General features: G+C 56.8%; 2 protein-coding genes across 2 annotated transcripts in view; one reads left to right on the plus strand and one right to left on the minus strand.

Annotated features, from left to right (window-relative positions):
• Positions 1–19,874, plus strand: part of SND1 (staphylococcal nuclease and tudor domain containing 1) — a 397,553-nt gene that overhangs the window by 349,269 nt on the left and 28,410 nt on the right. The gene's annotated exons all lie outside the window — the stretch shown is intronic.
• LRRC4 (leucine rich repeat containing 4) lies at positions 745–3,936 on the minus strand. Its single transcript, XM_038752146.1, has 2 exons — positions 3,321–3,936; positions 745–3,052 (listed from the first exon to the last, which is right to left on the minus strand). The coding sequence occupies exon 2, from the start codon at positions 2,947–2,949 to the stop codon at positions 1,000–1,002; it is 1,950 nt and encodes a 649-aa protein (XP_038608074.1). The 5' UTR covers positions 2,950–3,052; positions 3,321–3,936; the 3' UTR covers positions 745–999.

Here is a 19,874-nt window from a genome sequence, read left to right on the forward strand (position 1 = left end):
AAGCTACGCCAGCTCCTCTCCCTCTCTGCTCTTTGCTAAAGCGCTCCATCAGGCAAGTTGCATGCGTGTCCGAGTGCGCAGCCGGAGAAGACGTGGGCACACGGACAGACAGGCAGATCGACCAACCGACCGACGGGCTCCTTCCCTCTCAGAGCTTCACTGGGATTTGTGGATTTTTCTCCCCCACCCCCCTGCTCCCCGGATTTGAAACACATGTGATCCTCCACTTCCCCCACGGTTCTCCGGGGCCAAAAAAATTATTGCATTGTAACATTTTGGCACAGTACAAATTCTTGGTACTTCTTTTTTTTATCTTTTTTTTTATCTTTTTTTCTCTTTTTTTAAAACGAGATAAACCCGCAAAGACGGCTCTCGGGCATTAAGAAAGATGTCTATAGAAATGGGTATCTGCCTCAACCCTCAGGGCATCTTCCACTAAAAAACGACAGGATCTGTCCATTCCCTCTGCCCCACCGCAATCTCCCGTCACCAGCCTCCCATTTTACCACTTTAAGTTTCTTGATGGTTTTTTAATTTTTTAATTTTTTTTGCTGTTGTTTCTTTGTTGTCGTTGTTGGTTTTATTCTGTTTGGGTTTTTTTTTTAATCTTTTTTTTTTTTAAACCAATTCAGCCTCGTTCCAGAAGGCCGTTCTGGCAGCAGAACGAGTTTTTGTCCCTGCGGTTCCTACCACTTCCCCCTCCCCCCGCCCCCTCCCCGCTCCCCAAATTTCCCTTTTCCCCCTCCCCCCATTTAAATAGAGCTTACAAGTTAGAAAATAGTTTTGTTTTTTGTTTTTGTTTTTGTTTTTCGATTTTAATATAATCTGCTTCTCTTATCAGCCCATAGGTGTAATATATAAGCATATACAAGAAAAAAAGTCTCTCCCCACTCTGTACAAAAGTTTTGATGTCTCTTTTTTTTTTTTGTCTTTTTTGTGCATTCTATTGCATTTTATAATTCGGGGACAGGGTTCGGGGGTCGGGGGAGGGAGGGGGAGTCATATTTGAGTTTCCTGCACCTTGTCCTTGGTGTGGGTCTGAATGATATAAGGTTCAGAGATAGTGGTGACTGTGGGGTGCAGAGAGTTGCCCAGGCTGTTTTCTGTCCAGTGGGCCCCGTGTGCCGGTTTGTAGGTGTTGTAGTTAATGTGGTCGTGTATGGCGGGCAGCACGACCGCCCCCTCACCTGATCCGGCGCCGGAAGGAGCCCCCGCGGCCCCCGCGGCCGGGATGTCCTCATCCACCTGGATGATCTCGACGGTCCGGGCGGCGGCCACGGTGCCGCGCCGCTGGTGCCGCTTGCGCAGCTTGTAGAAGACGATGAGCATGGCGGCGGCCAGCAGGGTCACGGCCACGAAGCAGCCGATGATGATCTTGGTGGTCTTCATGACCTCGTCCAGGCTGGTCTGCGTCTTGTCGCCGGGGTCCGGGGCGGTGGGCCCGGCCGGCCGCCCCGGGGCCCGCGTGGTCTGGGTGAGGACGGTGGCGGAGGCGGTGTAGGCGGGCCGGTAGCCGGTGGAGCCGGCGGTGGGGGCGGGCCGGGGCTTGGGGGTGGCGGGGTCGGGCGCGAGCTCGGTGGTCTCCACGGTGACGGTGGTGAAGAAGCTGTAGTTAGCGGTGTTGAGCTCGGCCGTGCTCACGTTGAGGTAGGCCGAGGCGTTGGAGCGGCCGGCCACGTTGGCCACCATGCACGTGTACAGCCCGGTGTCGGCCAGCAGCACGTGGGAGAAGTTCAAGGTGCCGTCGTTGAGGACGGCGAGGCGCGGGTGGCGGGAGGCGTGGCTCAGCACCGTGCCGTTGGGCAGCAGCCAGCGGACGGCGGAGAGCGGGGGAGTCCGGCACCGGAGCGCGGCCAGCCGGCCCTCGGAGACGTTGCGGTCCCGGGGGGCGTCCGTGATGACGGGGGCGGCGCACTGGAAGGCGGCCCGCTCCACCTCGACCAGGTAGCGGCCCCGCAGGTGCGGGGGGGCGTGGCAGCGGCCGCAGCAGGTGGAGTTGGTGGGCACGTACTCGCGGAGCCACCAGGCCAGCCACAGGACGTCGCAGTCGCAGGTCCAGGGGTTGTGGTGGAGGTGCAGCTCCACCAGGTACCTCAGCGGGGCGAAGAGGTCGTGGGGCAGGGACGAGAGGTTGTTGTGGGCCAGGTTGAGCTCCACCAGGGAGGCCAGCCCGTCGAAGGCGTTGCGCTCGATCAGGCGCACCTGGGAGTTCATCACCCACAGCTTCTTGAGGGAGGTCAGGCCGTGGAAGGAGCCCGGCCGGATCTCGGGGAAGTGGTTCCCCGACATCTCCAGCTCCTCCAGCCCCACCAGCGGGGTCAGGTTGGGCACGTCGCGGATGTTGCACATGCCCAGGTTCAGGTACTTGAGGTTGAAGAGGCCCTCGAAGGCCCCGTCGGAGATGTACTCCAGCTTCTTGAGCTCGCCCAGGTCCAGGCGCAGGAGGGAGGGCACCCGGTTGAAGGCGTACGAGGGGATGCTCTCGATGGGGTTGTTGCGCAGCCACAGCTCCCGCAGCTTGGACAGGTACTCGAAGGCCCCGCTGGGGATGACCGTCAGCCAGTTGTCGAACAGCTCCAGCGTGTTGAGGCTGGCCAGGCCGTTGAAGGCCCCGACCTCGATCTGGCGGATGGCGTTGCGGCCCAGCTGCAGGACCTCCAGCCGGTGCAGGTGGCGGAAGGTGTCCGCCTGGATCAGCCGGATGTTGTTCTCCATGAGGTTCAGGGAGCGCGTGTTGGCCGGGATGCCCGCGGGCACCTCGGACAGGCCCCGGCGCGTGCACACCACCTTGCTGAACTGGTTACTGCACGAGCAGACCGAGGGGCAGTTCTGGGGCCCGGCCGAGGCGGCCGCCAGGGCCACGGCCGCGCACAGGACCCACGCTTGCGCCGCGAGGGGGGCGGCGTTCCAGGTGTGCTGGTGCGCGGGGACCTGCCGCGAGCGCTTCATGGTGTGGCACGTTCATAATTCACCATCGCCCCCGGGATGTTCGGCGCAGGAAGGGGAGCCGGCCCTACCCTGGCTTAAGCGAGCCGGGAGCTCCTCTTTCCATCTGGAGACGGGGTCGGGGGGAGGGGGGGGAGGCCGGGAGGCCGCGGGGGCGGGAGGGAGGCGGGAGGGCGGTCAGAGACGCCGAGTGGAATCGGGCCGGGCCGGGGGCCGGTGGCGGTGGGCGGGCTGGGGAGGGGGCGCGGGAAACGCCAGAGCCGAGCCCCTCGCTCACCCCTGCCCTCCCCCCCCTCCAAAAAACGCACCCTCCCCTCCTCCTCCCCCTACCCCCCCCCCCCCGAAGCGGCCCCCACCGGCTCGCCGGCACCTACCTCGAAGGGAGGGAGGATTTGGCGTCGTATCCTTAGCCTTGCACCACAGGAGCCGGCTACATTGTCCCCATTCTCACTCCTTAGTTTTAATTAACAGAGGGGAGGCGGGAGGAGGCCGGGGGGCCTTGGGGCCCGGGGGGGCCAAGGGGAAAACCGGGGGTGTGGGGGGCAGACAAAATGGCTTCTAGTAAATCCAGAGCGGCGGCGGTGGCGTTGAGCGGGGCTGCCGAGAGGTGAGGCCCGCCGGGCGATGCAGGTGCCGGCCCCCTCTCTTCCCGCCCCCGAGAGCCGGCTGGCGCTTCCCGGCTTTGTCCTTGGACCTCGGCTCTGGCCAGCGGCCGGGCAAGATGCCTTCTCGCCAAAGTGTTCCGCCGGTCCCTGTCCCCCGCCCTGCCCCCCTGCCGCCACCCAAAAAGGAAAAGACTCAGGGCGGGGGGGGCGGGGGCAGGGCAGACAGCTCCCACGGCTTCCTGCGCTCTGCTCCCTGCCAGCCACCTCCTCTTGCCCGGGCCGGTCCCTCTCCGGACGGCCCCGTCGCCCACCCGTCCGTCCGTCCGTCCTGCGCGCCCCTGGGGCTCACGGCGGCAGCTGATTGCAGTCTCGGAGCGCTGCTGAAGAAGTGCGGGGGGGGTGGTCGGGGGGGGGGGAGCAGGAGGCGGGTTGGGGCGGGGGTGTCCTGTGGCTTCTTTCCACTTCTCCCCTTCCAGCACCCTCGGCTCCTTCCTCGAAGAGGTGGCGAGGGAATCCAACAAACCGCAGAGCCAAGCTTTCCAGCCAGCCGCCGGGCGGATGCGGCCGCGTCAGCTTCGCCCGCTGCCCGGCGAGCGGCGACGGGTCCGACCCCCCGCGTGGGGCGGCAGCGGCGGGGGCGAGGGGGCGCCGGGCCGGAGTCCGCTGTCCTGGAGAGCGAAGAGGCGGGTGGGGGCGTGGGGCCCCCGCCTCCCCGCCGGCCCCGCTGCCGAGCCCTGGGGGCGGGGGCGGCCCCTGGGGCTCAGCCCGCCCGGCCCGCAGCCGACTCGCTCCCTCTGCGTCGAGGTAGCCAGTCGTGGCGCCCGCCACCCGTTACCTTCAGCGCCTCTGTCGCCCGCCGACTGCGGCGGCCCGAGGGGCGGCCGCGGTGGTCCCGGCTGCGTGGGGCGCCCGGGGCCCCGCCGGCATCTCTCCTCCTCCTCCTCCTCCTGGCTAGCGGCGGTGGCCGCGGCGGCTGAGAGGCCCCCGCGCTCTCCTGCCGCCAGCTGCTCTCGCCGGGCTCGCGATCGTACAGGCGGCAGCCGCGCAGACTGCTCTCTCATCCTTTTGTCCTTCAGTCAGAACGTGAATGTACTGCTGACGCATACTGTTCTGGGGAGAAGATTAGCGTGATGCAGTGCTCTTATGTGTTAACACAGCCACCCCCTCCTCGGCTTTCCCTCGAGGGGTTAACGGCGAAGGCTTCCAGCGGGGAGGCTCCGGCAAGCGAACGGCGGACGATGGCCCGAGAGCGCGCTAGCCGCCGGCCGGACGGCCGACAGAGCTTCCTTCTTTCTCTCCTTCCTTCCTTCCTTCCTTGCTTCTTCCTTCCCTTCCTTCCTTCCTCTCCCTTGGCCCCCTCTTCCCCCGGCCCAGGCCCAAGCCGCCACCTCCCCCGCCCCTCTCCTCAGAGCCGGGGGAGACAGCCGGGGAGGGACCGGAGAGAGGAGCGTCAAGGGAGTCGCAGGCGCTCGTGGCTATTGTGGTCCCGTCGGAGGGAGCCGCCGGGCGGGAGCTGAGAACCGGCCCGGGCGGGCACCTCGGGCTGCAGCAGGACAGACGCCCAGAAGCCCGATCCTGTCTTCCTCCTCTGCCTCCTCCTCCTCCTCCCGCCCGTCTCTGCTCTGCCCTCTCTTCCCGGGGGCGGCAGGCTGGGGTGGCGGGGTGGGGGGAAGTGGGGGAGGCCAGCTCCAGCGGCCCGGGGCCGGGCTGCTGCCATTGGCCAGCCTCCTGCCCGCACCACGTCATCCTCACCCCCGCCGACTGCTGACTGGGCTCCTCTCTAGCGGCAGCCTGCGGGGCAACACGCTCCAAGTTGGGAACGGCACTGAGGCGAGTTGTTGGGTGGCAGCGACTGAGAGGGGTAGGCAGGTGAGGGGAGGGGGGGCACCCGTAGGCCTGGAGAGGTTTGGCGTCACCAAGCAGCCCTAACCTCATTCAAATGGAAATGCCTGCCTGCTTCTCTCCCTCTCTCCCTCTCTCCCCCCCCCCCCACTCTCCCACACACACCCCTCCACCGCCCAGGCTGGGTTTCACTGGGGCCTGTGGGTTCCCATAGTGGAGTGGGGAGAGAGGAGGAGCCGCAGGCGGGAAGCTGGGGGAACGGCAGCCCGGGAGAGCGTGGGCGAACTCAGCAAGAGCCACACCAGTGGTGTGAAGTGAACTCCCAGAATCCATGGCTCGGCCTCTCTCTCTTTCGTTCGTTCGATCATTCATTCGTTCATTCATGCCTCCGCCCCTCACTTTCCTTGCCCAGGTGCCCGCCTCTTTTCCCTTACGCTTCCCCAAGGGCCTCTCCGGTCTCTTTTTCTCTCAGAGTCCCAGCTCCCCCTTCCCCTCCGATCTGGCTCCCTGGCAGGGCCTCCGTTGGCCCGGCTTCTCTGAGCCGCCCAAGGCTCGGGGCAGCTCCCATCCCACTCGGGCAGGGGCTGGCTGCGGCAGGCGGGACCGGTTCAGTGTGGTGGGGCAAGTGTTCCTCCTCCCCGTGTGTCTCCCAGCCTGCGTCTTTCACGGCCTTTTGAGCACTGCCAGGCAACCTGTCCCTTCTGATTGTCCACATTTCACAGCCAAGCTTGGTGAAGCTTTGTGCCCTCCTCGGGGGGAGATACATGGCCTGGTGGGTGAGAACTGGAAGGAACCCTTTGCCCTGGACTGTCTCAGTGCCACCTCGAGGCCCTAGCTGGGGCTTTCCTCCTAGGCCTCTGTTACGTCGGCTGTACCCCTCCTTAACTCTCCCAAGAGCAGGAAACTAAAGCCCGCCGAATTCCTGCTTTCCCCTTCCCATTACAGGGGCTCTTCTCTCCTTAGGTGTCTGTCGCCAGTCCTCTCTCTGCCAGTTTTTTAGATTGTGAGCCTCCCCCTCTCCCCCACCAAGAGACAGGGACTGTATCTAATTTCCCACCTGTGGCTTCTTTCCCAGCCCTTAATCAATGCTATTTTTTGAGTGCTTATTGTGTGCAAAGCACAGTGCTAGTACTAGTACTATTGCACACTTGGGAGAGTGTAATACAACAGAGTGGGTAGGCAGGATACCTGTCCTCAAGGAGCTTACAATCTAATGGACTAGTCTGGACGCAGTAAGCGCTTATACCATCATGACTGCTAGCTTTCTGTCTTGTGTTTAGGACACCTCAGGCCAGGATGGATTGACCTATGTTATCTTCATTGCCACCCACCAGGTTTTTTTAAGGGACTGCAACATCCACGCTAGGGGTACCATCACCCCATGGTCAAACATGGCACCATCCAGGCTTCCCCTGAGCGGGCCAAATCCAGAATGGCACACACGAGCATGTCAGGAGAGAGTTGCGCTCACATTGGCTCCCTCCTTGTGGAGGCGAGCCCAGGCTCCATCTGTTCGGTTCTGGTCACGGCAGAGGAAAAAGTTTCTGCCTCCTCACTGTGTTTGGGGAGGTGGGCGGCAGGCGGCGGGTGGAGAGTTGGTCGTCAGGCGGGCTTGAGGAAGGGCGCTGCCCAAGTAATGAGTTGGTCTCGCAGTAGATATCTTGCCGGCGTTGATGGATCTGCACGCTCCCCACCTGGGAGCAGAGACGGGAACGGGGGTCAGGCCGGGGGCGAGGCTGGTCCCGGGGCGGGACTCTGGACCGACTGGCCCGAGTTGCCCTCTGCCAGAATGGGGACTGTAGGTGGGAGAACCTGGTCCCTTGGGGCAGGCTGTCAGAGTCGAGCGAGGCCTGGGGTCCCTGGTTTGAGGGGGACAAGAATCCCACCAGCCCCTGGGAACCCCTTTGTCCTCACTTGCTGTGGTTTATCGACCGCCTGGCAGTGAGGGCAGAGAAGAAGCTCCCAAAGCAACCAAATCTGTTGTGTTTTACTCTCCCAAGTGCTTAATACAGTGCTCTAGAATACAGTGCACAACCCAGTGAATACCACTGATGGATTGATTGATTGATGGAAGGCCGAGGCTGTTGGAGAGTCAGAGCTTCTAGGCAGATCCATCTCCTATCATAGGGCTAGTAACGACAGTTGCCCCATGGCCAAGGTGATTCCCTAACCCCTCGGGGAGCAAGTCTCTGTTGCCCTCAGCCTTCCTTTCCCCCTGTTTCTGCCCCTCACCCCTGCTGTCCCAAGCAGCAGTGACTCTCCTGAGGGCTACTCCCTGAGAAGGACGGAGCCCCCGGCATGAGCCCCCAGGAGGGCCGGAGCAGGGTGGGGATGCTGGCTTCCCCACCTCTGACTCTGCCCCTCCTCCAGCCCCCAGAAACAGGAGTCTGGGGGAGACATTTTCCTCCTGCACCACTCCTGCTTCCACATCCCTGGGACTAAGGAAACAGCAGTGTTGGCTGGTAGAGAGAGCACGGGCCCGGGATTCAGAGGACCTGGGTTCCAATCACGACTCCGTCACCTGTCGGTATGTGACCTTAGACAAGTCACTTCACTTCCCTAGGCCCTCAGTTTCCCCATCTGTAAAATGGGGATTCTGTGCGGTGTCCGACCTGATTATCCTGTAGTGCCCCGAGTGCCTGGCACATACTAAGCGCTTAACAAGTGCCACGGTTGTTTAAGGACTCCCAAGGCTGGTCCCTCCAGCTTTAGCGGTCCTTTCGGAAGAAACCGCCTGGTTGCTAAATTGTGCCCTGCCCAGAAATCTGTGTGTATTTTCCAGACATGCCACTAGATGGGCACAGCACCTTATCCAGCTCCCACCAGGTAAGCGCACTGTGCCTGGCCGGATTCCCAGTGGGCATCAAGGCCGTGCCCACTTGATCGGGTTCCCCCGGCCCCTGGAGCTCACTTCACCGCGACAGCTCCAGGTGAGAGCAGTCCCAGAGAGCCGCTTCCCCTCCACAAGCTCGTTGGTCCTTTGTAGCAAACCATCCTGAAATACTTCCTCCTCCGTTGCATGTATTATGATGCCGTGGAGCCCAGGAAGATTAGTGGGGCAGGGAAGGAGCAGCTGACAGAGAAATGGGAAAGAGGGGGAAAAAAGGGTGATGAAATCAGCTGATGGGGGGGAGAACACATTAACACTTGATAGTATTTATCGAGTGCTGACTCCGGGCAAGAGTACTGTACTGAGCGCTTGGGAGAATACAGCAGGGTCAGGAGATATGTTTCCTGCCCTCTAGTAGCCTGCAACCTAATGGGGGAATCAGCAAGTGCCTCAGGACAGGAAGGAGGCCAGAAAATGGACAGAACTGCAGTCCCCTTCAGTCCAGAAAAAGAATGATCTGCAGGCCCCAGAAAGTCACTCACTGTGGGCAGGGAATGTGTCTGTTTACTGTTATATTGTACTCTCCCAAGTGTTTAGTACAGCGTTCTGCACACAGTAAGCACTCAATAAATCTGATTGAATGAATGGATGAAAGGTCAGCTGTCCATCCTACTGACTGCAGTGGAGATCAAATCTAGGGAGGGATGGTGTCTGGCCAAGGACCAGACAGAGAGGCAGTGGCAGAGCTGAGGAGAGAACTCTGTCCAGGGTGCCAAGATTCTGGTTTCGGTCGAGCTTCTTGGAAAGAGGGACGCTGCCTCTCCCGGTCCCGATCTTGAGTGATTGCTTGACCCCCCCCCCACAGAGTAGCAAAACTGAGGTGCTGATAAAGTCAGTAGAGAGCTGCAGAAACCCTTCAGACAGGCAGCTGCTCCCCCCAGCTCCAGTGTCCGGCCCTCTTGCTCTCTGCCCGGTCCCGTGGGCGCCTGGCGAGTGGGTGGGTACTGACGGGGGTGGGCAGCGGCCTCTGCTCAAAAAGACAACCCAGGATGCAGCCAGGAGCATCGACTACTGATGCTGAGGTTTCTGTCACCCGTTCTTCCACCCTCCTGAAATTTCTACTTGCCCTGTCTTCTTTGTGCCCATGGCATCTAGTGAGGGGGGTCGTGGGCGGACACATCTGGTGGACAGCAGAGGCCGCAGCACCTCGGGGTTGGTGGAAGCAGCGAGCCCTGGCGGAGTCTCGGGTGCTCCGGAGGGCCACGGGCATAGCCAACCCAAAGATTAGCTCCACAGAGGAAATGCAGCTAGTGCTCAAGAGAGGCCTTTGGGAGGAAAAATTATCTGGAATCCTTGGAGTATAAATTATAATTTACAAACCATTAGCAGATGATTAGCTGGAGGAATGCTGTTCTTCCCCAGTTTTCTTTCTCTGCGTCTCTTGCCCGTCTTTGCTTGATTTTGGTCTGTTTGTTCTACATCATTCCCTGATTTGTCCTGCCCCAATTCCAAAGCTGACTGTGGACCAGCCACAGCCTTGGTTGTGTTTGTAATGGGCAGAGAGAAACCAATGGGTGGTAAGGCCAAGTCCCTCTCTGCTGCTCCAGCAGGGCACTCGGATCTGGCCTCCTGCTCTCTGAGCGGGCACTGAACTCCATGGACAGAGTAGTCCCCAGGAAAGTCCGTGGGACTGGGCCAGGTCAACCCAGGGCCATATCTTCTCCAGGCTGGTCCTGCCACCTAACTCCCACGGCCACCCACTCCAGAGGTTGCCACTGGACATTTGAGCTGGAACCGTATCAGCCTAGGTAGGAACTGACCTGGACAGGATGGTCTGGGCTTCAGAATGCCATCTCCTGCCAAGAGACCTAAGCGCCTCTGAGCAGATGCTGCTCTTAGTTTGGTCTCCACACTCCCTGGGAAGCTAGTGTTTCTCTGGGCTCTTAAAAAAATTATTCTCCCTACACTTGCATTTCTTTCACTTTCTACGAGTTTGGCAGCTCACGCCCTGATCTGATTTTCCTTCTAAGCGTCCCTGAGCGGCAGGCAAAGGGCAGGGGTCAGTCATCCCATTTTCCAAATGGAAAAAAATGAGGCACAGGACCAGTTGGTGAATCGACCCAGGTCACACGGTGTCCAAGGGAACCTGTTCATCCGGAAAGACCAAGTTACTGGGTCAGTGCTTCCTTTCTAAGCCACCGTTTCCTTTTCTTATAAAAGCTGGGAGTCAGAGGATCTGGGTTCTAATTCAGGCTCTTCCACTTGTCTGCGGGTGACCTTGGGCAAGTCACTTAACTTCTCTGTGCCTCAATTACCTCCTCTGTAAAAGGGGGATTAAGACAGGGACAGGGACTGTGTCCAATCCAGTTATCTCATATCTGCCCCAGTGCTTTGAACAGGGGCTGACACATGGAAAGCACTTAACAAATACAATAGTTATTATCATTATTCTTCTTCTTACCATTATTACTGTTATTATCATCATCACTATTATTATTTTCTCCCTCTTTCCAAGATCCCCTGACTTGTAGGTCAGCATGTGCCTCTAATGCTGAGCCTGTCACATCTGTGGGATGGGGTGGGGCACTGCTCCAGCTGGTCGGATGGGAGCTCGGGACTATTAGGGAAGCAAATGGAAGTGGAGTCGTGGCTCAGGAAACCTGTCCCCCATGAGAAAGCTGGAACGCTCTGGGGCTATCGCCCCTGAGGGGGGGGGCGAGAGACAGAAAACCCGGATCTCTTTTGGAAGCCTTTTTAGACATATATCAAGTGGGGAAAAAAAATTTGAAAGCCTTGAACTGCTGAAAACTTTCTGGTGAACAGGGTAAGGAGGGGCTGTGAAACTTGGTGTTTCAGTCTGTTAATATGTTTTGTTTTGTTGTCTGTCTCCCCCTTTAGACTGTGAGCCCACTGCTGGGTAGGGACCATCTCTATATGTTGCCAACTTGTACTTCCCAAGCGCTTAGTACAGTGCTCTGCACACAGTAAGCGCTCAATACATACGATTGAATGAATGAATGAAAGGGGGGAACCAAAGAAAATCAACGGTTTCTCCTGGCTTGTTTTTGAGATTCCTTAAGTAAGGGTGCTGCCTGACAGTCAGTCAGTCTGACAGGTTTAAGGGTGACCGAGGAGCCTTGCAGAGTTATGGGAGAGTTAGAGGGTGCAGGAGGGGTGTGCTTGTGTTTGTGCCTGCATGCGTGGCTTAGTGGAAAGAGCACAGGCTTGGGAGTCAGAGGTTGTGGGTTCTAATCCTGCCTCCACTGGTTAACAGCTGTGTGACTTCGGGCAAGTCACTTAACTTCTCTGTGCCTCAGTTACCTCATCTGTAAAATGGGGATTAAGACCGTGAGCCCCAAGTTGGACAACCTGATTACCTTGTATCTACCCCAGTGCGTAGAACAGCACTTGGCACATTCATTCATTCATTCAATCGTATTTATTGAGCGTTTACTGTGTGCAGAGCACTGTACTAAGCACTTGGGAAGTACATGTTGGCAACATATAGAGACGGTCCCTACCCAACAACGGGCTCACAGTCTAGAAGGGGGAGACAGACAACAAAACAAAACATGTGGACAGGTGTCAAGTCGCCAGAATAAATAAAAATAAAGCTAGATGTGCATCATTAACAAAAATAGATTAGTAAATATGTACAAGTAAAATAAATAGAGTAATAAATCTGTACAAACGTATATACAGGTGCTGTGGGGAGGGGAAGGAGGTTGGGCAGGGGGGATCGGGAAAAGGAGAGGAAAAAGGGGACTCCATCTGGGAAGGCCACCTGGCGGAGGTGAGCTCTCAGGGCTTTGAAGGGAGGAAGAGAGCTAGCTTGGCGGATGTGCAGAGGGAGGGCATTCCAGGCCAGGGGGAGGACGTGGGCCGGGGGTCGACGGCGGGACAGGCAAGAACGAGGCCCAGTGAGGAGGTTAACGGCAGAGGAGCAGAGGGTGCGGGCTGGGCTGGAGAAGGAAAGAAGGGAGGTGAGGTAGGAGGGGGCGAGGTGATGGACAGCCTTGATGCCGAGAGTGAGGAGTTTTTGCCTGATGCGTAGGTTGATTGGTAGCCACTGGAGATTTTTGAGGAGGGGAGTAACATGCCCAGAACGTTTCTGCACAAAGACGATCCGGGCAGTGGCATGAAGTATGGATTGAAGTGGGGAGAGACAGGAGGATGGGAGATCAGAGAGGAGGCTGCTGTAGTAATCCAGTCGGGATAGGATGAGAGACTGAACCTGAAGGGTAGCGGTTTGGATGGAGAGGAAAGAGAGGGTCTTGGTGATGTTGCAGAGGTGAGACCGGCAGGTTGTGGTGACGGATTGGATGTGAGGGGTGAATGAGAGAGCGGAGTAGAGGATGACACCAAGGTTGCGAGCTTGTAAGACGGGAAGGATGGTAGTGCTGTCTACAGTGACGGGAAAGTCAGGGAGAGAGCAGGGTTTAGGAGGGAAGATAAGGAGTTCAGTCTTGGACATATTGAGTTTCAGATGGCGGGCAGACATCCAGATGGAGATGTCCTGAAGGCAGGAGGAGACCCGAGCCTGAAGGGAGGGAGAGAGAGCAGGGGCAGAGATGTAGATTTGGGTGTCATCAGTGTAGAGATGATAGTTGAAGCCGTGGGAGCGAATGAGTTCACCAAGGGAGTGAATGTAGATAGAGAACAGAAGGGGACCAAGAACTGACCCTTGAGGAACCCCTACAGTAAGGGGATGGAAGAGGAAGGAGGAGCCCGCAAAGGAGACTGAAAATGAACGGCTGGAGAGATAAGAGGAGAACCAGGAGAGGACGGAGTCTGTGAAGCCAAGGTTGGATAGCATGTTGAGGAGAAGGGGGTGGTCCACGGTGTCGAAACATAGTAAGCATTTAATAAATACTATCATTATTACTATTATGCGAACACACGAGGTTTGTGAGGGAGCAGCTTTTCCAGAGGACTGGAGCCCAGGGGACTCTGACTAGGGAACACCAGGACAATAAGATCAAATGGTTCGGAAGTAGCTGTGCCGATGTTTCCCACTAATTAAAAGATGTTCCGGAAATCACCACCAGCAGCAATTGAGGGCACCCCGCTTAGTGGAGAGGCAGGCAAATTTACAGGCAGCTATAAATATCCCCCCCTAGGGAGAGCCTGTGCCATTCATTCATTCATTCATTCGTATTTATTGAGCACTTACTGTGTGCAGAGCACTGTACTAAGGGCTTGGGAAGTACAAGTTGGCAACATATAGGGACGGTCCCTACCCAACAACGGGCTCACAGTCTAGAAGGGGGAGACAGACAACAAAACAAATCATGTGGACAGGACAGGTGCCAAGGTGCGGCCAGCGGGGATGCTGGCAAGAGTGAGGAGGAGGTGGCGTGCCTGCCCGCTGTGCAGAAGGACCTCATCTCCAGGTAGCCTAGGGGTGCCCATTTTCCATTTGAAAGAGGAAACAGCTTAGGGGATCCTAATCGCTAATGACTGGGCGGAATGCAAAGGCTGGGGGGTGTGGGGGGGCATCTGGTTGAGTGGTCCTGACTGGGAGCCAGACCACCCGGGTCCTGGGCCTGACCTTCATTCGGCAGAGGGAAATGGTTTCCTGGAAATGTGAGTGCACTTTGTGGACCCACAGCCTGCACAGTCTCTGCTCTTCGGTTCCCCCGCCTCTTACAAGACCAAGACCCTCCGCTATGTGCATGGGGCTACTAGCCCCGGGGAACTCCTGGCAGCTACTTGGCCCTTTCTCAGGGCCATCGCTGCTGTGGTTGGTTGGACCTTCTTAGTGTCCGGGCAGTTTCCTGAGCCTGGGATCTGAGATGTGATTCTCTACCCGTCGCCCTGCTGCCTGTTGTTGGGAAGGCCCCCCCTACCCCCAAATGGGCCAGCCCCATCGCCTTTCAGTCAGACGTGGCTGAAGTTCGATAGAAACTCAGCAGTTAATCAGCATTGCTTATTGGACATCATCCTCTAGACCATTAGCTCATTAGGGGCAAGGAACAAGTCTTCCAACTCTGTATTGTACTCTCCCAAGAGCATAGTACAGTGCTCTGCACACAGTAAGCACACAATGAATACCAATGATCGATTGATTGATCCATGTGGCATTTGATTGTGCTGGATACCTGGGCCTGTGGTCAGTCCCTGCATGACCACACTTTCTGAGCCCCTCATTGTGTCATCATTCAGCCTATCCACACTGTCACCTGGGAAGATGGGCTTGGGTAGTGGAGGTGGCTTTAGGAAGATAGTGCTATGGGTCTGGTTCCCATGTGAAAATCCCAGTCAGTGATGAAGCCCTTAGGGCGGGGGGCACTGAGGAATCTCCTGGGGGCATTGCCATTCCATCCCCACGGACCACACACGCTGCATCACTCACCCCATTGTGTGGCCACCCGACGAGATTTGTATTCCATGCACAGGTCTGCGAGCGGGGCCAGCGTGGAGCTCAGCCAGCCGGATGGCTGCCCTGAAAGGAGGCTTTGTGCCCGTTCTGATGAGCTGGGCTGCACAGGGGCTCTGACTTCCCCGCCCCCTCACATGACTGTATCGCCCAGGGTTTCTGTGCGTCTCTGGAGCGGGCGTGAGCCCAAGGGATCCTCTGGAGGGGCTCGGGGGTCGGGATGGCTGAAGGCCATGGGACCCAGACTCTCGTGCGGGCTCAGGGCTCCGGAGTTTTCTCTTGCTGCCCTGTTCCAGCTCCGCACCCAGGGGTCAGAGCTTTGCCCTTGCCAGCGGCCTTTTGATTAAACTGTTCTTGTCACCTCCGAGCCCATTTGTGTGAACAGAAATAGACTCCCCAGTTCCCCTGGCCCTGCCCGCGGTGAGGTCAGGCTCCCCGTCAAACAGCAGACCAAGCCAAAGAGAATCCTTGCAGGCTGGGACACAAGACAAGCCTGACCACCCGCCCCACATTCGCCAGCCCCAGATGCTTTGCTATGACTGTTTAAGGAGTTGGTGACTTGCCTGGCTGAAGCGGACATCCCTGGCACTAATGGGCTTCTTCAAATCCATGGCCTTGAGGGAAGGAAGGTGGGAAAGATGTAGGTGATGCTAACATACTCAAACTCACAACATAGTTGTGACATAACTCCATCTTAAGTCTAAGCATTGTAAGGTGGAACCGATTTCCCCATAGGAACGATGTGGCAAGGGAGGATTTGTTCCCGAACTAAAATCTGATACCCGATTTTTACCCCAATGACCCAGAATTGTGTACCGGATCAGGCCTCGTCGTCATCGTTATCATCAGTGGTGTTGAGCACTTACTATGTGCAGACTGTACGATAGCTGCATGAATACCTTTGTATTGAGTCAGGCAGCTTCCACTTTTACTCCATTGGAAGTAAAATGGATGTACCAAGAAAAATAGCAATAATAATAATAATTGTGGTGTTTGTTAGGGACTTTCTCTGTGCCAAGCACCGTATTAAGCACTGGGGTAGATTCTCAATAATCAGGTCCCAAGTGGAACTCACCAACTCGCACAAGTGACTCAGTCTGGTAATTGGGAAACGCCTCCCCTCAGCCTCCACTTTCTTGCTCCCCATCATGGCCTTTGAAATGATTGCCATGGGGTGTCTAGGCGCCCAGAGCTATATCCCAAAAGGAAATGAGGGCAGTGAAAGCCAGCCCAATGGGCTGTAGAAAGCAGAAATAAATGGCCATTTCAAAAGTGTAATCAATCTATTGATAGTATTCATTGAGGCACTTACTGGGTTCAGAGCACTGTAATAATAGTAATGATGGCATTTATTAAGTGCTTACTATGTGCAAAGCACTGTTCTAAGTGCTGGGGAGGTTACAGGGTGATCAGGTTGTCCCACGGGGCTTGGGAGAGGGCAGTAAACAGAGTTGGTAATGATAATAATCATCATGATGATGGTATTTGTTAAGCACTTCCTATGTTACTTACAGTGTTAAGCACTGTTCTAAACGCTGGGGTAGATATAAGCTAATCAGGTTGGACACAGTCTCTGACCCACGTGGGGCTCACAGTCTTCATCCACATTTTACAGATGTGAGGCACAGAGAAGTGAAGTGACTTGCCCAAGGTCACACAGCAGACAAGCAGCAGAACCGGTATTAGAGCCCATGGCCTGTGTTCTGTGCACTAGGCCATGCTGCTTCCCTGCCCACAAGGAACTTCCAGTCTAGAGGAGGAGCGTCGGTCTAGAGGAGGATCTCACAAGTGCCGTTGGTCTTAGCTTGCGATGTCATACTTTCTGCCGTCCCTTCTTCCTTCCACGCTGCTCCTTGGGGCCCTGAGTGGTGACTTGTGTGCTCTCTCAGGGACCCGCCTGTCAGGCAACTCCCCGTGCAGGGTGGAAGCACAGACCCCAGCTCCCAATAGCCACTAGCCCCCCCGATGAGGAGCCTGGGCCTGGATTTCACCCTGCCCAAACCCACAGGGTGCTGCACCGTCAACCTCCTGAAGGGCCTCTGGCCATTAAGCGGCTACTGGACCCTCCCTGCCCAGATCAGCCGGGCAGTGCCAGTCAGCCACTTGTGGCGTTCATCCAGTCAGTGCTTCAACCCATCAGGATCATTGATGGAGCACCTGCTGGATGCAAGACTCTCTGCATGAGTTTGGCCTAATTAAGCCCGTTGTGGGCACGGCTTGCCTCTCTCTGTTGCTGTATTGTACTTTCCAAGTGCTCAGTACAGTGCTCTGCACACAGTAAGCGCTCAATAAGTGTGATTGTATGAATGAACAAATGCCGTACTTGAACTGTGCCTTTCGGGGGGCATGCAGTCACAGTAAGCGCTCAATTAATACGATTGAATGAATACAGTCCGGGGGCTGAGACATCACTTTAAATAAACGATGACAATAGGAGGAGTAACGGAGCGAGTAGTGTATGAACGTGATTGATCCACGGGGGTTGTGAGTGCTGGGGAGCTGACATGGAGTGCACTCAACTCTGGGAGTGATTCTTGGGCATTGATTCAGTTCCCTTGTCCACAGAAGGATCGGGAAGGGTGGAGGGAGACATAGAGGTGAGGGATGGTTCCCCCTGTAGTTTCCCGCGCTGCGGCCCTGATAGGGGATCCTAACCTTTCCCCCTGCTCGCTCTCCCAGGCACTGGTCACTGGGCAGAGATGTAGGACTGCAGGGCAGACAGAGGTGCCTTGCCCCCTGGGGAGGGGTCCAGCACAAGCCAGTCTTGGAGAACTGGGAACCTCAGGCTTCTGAGAGACAGAGGAAGGGGGAAATGCCAGTGAGTTATCACTTGGGCCCACACCCTCTCCCTAACTCCCAGGCCTCTACTCCCGTCCCCGCTCCCACCAGTGCTCACACTTGAGAGAAATCCTTTTTGTTTGGGTCATCCACACAGACCCGGGTTGGAAGGCCGGTCCCCGCTCTGTCCCGTAACCCAGCCTGGCTTTATCCAGGCTCTTGGTTCCTTCCCCTTCTCTTTTCTGGCCGTCCCTGGGAGCTCAGGCCAGCCCAGAGATGGCCGAGCAAGCACGGAGGGTGCTGTCTCTGTGTGTGCATTTGCACGCGTGTGCGCGTACAGGCATGTATGTGTGCGTTTTTGTGTCATTGTGGGGATGGGAGCTTTGGTGTTCAAATGTGGCCTAAGGCCATTTGATTTGCAAGAAGACTTTTTTTTGCAAATCCACTTGTGTGCTGGTTTTAGCTCTCCCGGATTACAGGATTAGCAGAGTTTATAGAGTCTGATATGTTCTCCTAGCTCTTTAACATGAGAATGTTAATGGCTGCCGCAGTGAAGGAATGTGCGCGTTCATAATTAGAATGGGGAGCTGAAGGGTATGTTTGTGGGAAGGCCAGATTTCAGCCCCTGCCTCTCAGGCAGTGTTCCCTGGGGTCTATCTTGGGTATACTGGCTTGGTGGGACTTCACTGAGGGCTGTGAGGGGGGCCGGGAGCAGCCCCTTGCCTGCCCCCCTTGCAGAAGGTAGAGGTCCGAGAGGCTTACCAGGCCCAGTATAAGAACCCAGACTGCTGCAGAGTTCTGGGTGGGGCTCTGCTCTGACGCTGAAGCCCTGCCACCCCTCAGGTTCTCTATATTTTCCCTTTTTCCCCACGGGGCCTGCTTGAAGGATGAGTGCCAGAGCCCCCAAGGGTGGCCTTATTAGCCATCTCTGGAGCCTTCATTTTGTCAGGCCTCATTAGACCTTCCTCGTGGGGGGGTACAGGGGTGGTGGGAAGGGAGGGAGGGAGAGAGAGAGTGAGACAGAGAGAAAGAGAGGCAGAGACACATGCCTCCAGGGCTTATCCTATGGCTTCTGTCAAGGTGGTGGGTCCCTAGAGCTGCCCTCCTGCCCAAAGCCCCCATGGCCCATGATGAAAGAATTGCTCAGGGGTGTCTACTGGGAAGAGATTCAGTAGACACCCACATGGTTTGAGGGGAGTGGGCATGGTGTAATGAATAGAGCCCAGGCTTGGGATTTAGAAGGTTATGGGTTCTAATTCTGGCTCCACCACCTGACTGCTGTGTGGCCTTGCGCAAGTCACTTAACTTCTCTGTGCCTCAGTTACCTCATTTATAAAATGGGGATTGAGACTGAGCTCCATGTGGGACAGGGAATGTGTCCACCCCGATTTGTTTGTATCCACTCCAGCACTTAGTACAGTGCCTGATACATAGTAAACGCTTAACACATGCCATAATTTATTATTATTATCTTCAGAGACATTGGGTTGGAAAGGAGTGCTCAATGGGGCCTGGAGATGAAAGGAAAGACAAACAGAAAGCTATCTGGGGTGATTTGGAAGCAGTAGCCTCAGTGTGTGCAAGAGGGAAATGGAGAGGGCAAAACCAAGGGATTGGCCGCAGGTGGACACTGGGCCATGGTGGGGCTGGAGTGAAAAAGGCAGGGACTGAAGGATGGGCCATGAACACTTTCCACAGTTCTGGTTTCTGGCTCTGGGCCCTCTCTTTGCCTGGGCAAAGAAGTGAGCAGTCCTGGTCCTTTCTGCCCAGCTTAGGTGCCCCTGTCTGAGAACTGCTGTTCCCAGGCAGGAGGAGGGCAGGACTTGAAGCTTTTTCACAAAGTCACTTTTTCCTTTAGAAATTAAGTGGGAGGGGACACACGCAAACCCTCACAGAGCAGTCATTCTGTCTGCAGCCGGGGGTGACCGGGGGCCTCCAACTGGCCCCGCTTTGCCATGACGAACCTGGTGGGGTTTCTGGAACAGTCTGACCCAGAAGGGGGGACCCTGCCTTCTCTTCCTGCGGGCTCTGTGGGGGGTTGGCCGGGCCCTGGATTTGAGCAACTACTAGGTTCTGGATGGGGAACCCAGCTCAGAAGCTCCCACTGGCTCCTGCCTGACAAATGTGTATTGCCTTCTCTGGGCAGGCTGTGTGCTGTGGGCGTGTGCATGCAATGCGACAGGGTATGTGTTTGTCTCTTTGCGGGCACTTGTGTGTGTGTGTGTGTGTCTCCGAGCTCCCGGGAGTGAGCCTTGCATAACGCTTCAACCGAGAATCCTTTCTTAATGGTTTGAAACGACAAATGTTATTGTCTTTGAGTTAAGTGGTTCAATTAGCGCTGATTGGAAAGAGTGGGATGAACTGGGGAAACACGGCAGTGTGTTTGGTAACAGCCCCGGGAGCGGAGCGAAGGGAGGCCGTGGTGGCCGTGGTGGCAGCAGAGGCGCTGGAGCCAGCCTCTCGGGTACAAACCCGGCCGTCTGCCTGGCGAGCA

This window comes from Tachyglossus aculeatus, chromosome 10 (assembly GCF_015852505.1).
Source record: "Tachyglossus aculeatus isolate mTacAcu1 chromosome 10, mTacAcu1.pri, whole genome shotgun sequence".
Classification (NCBI taxonomy): Eukaryota; Metazoa; Chordata; class Mammalia; order Monotremata; family Tachyglossidae; genus Tachyglossus; species Tachyglossus aculeatus.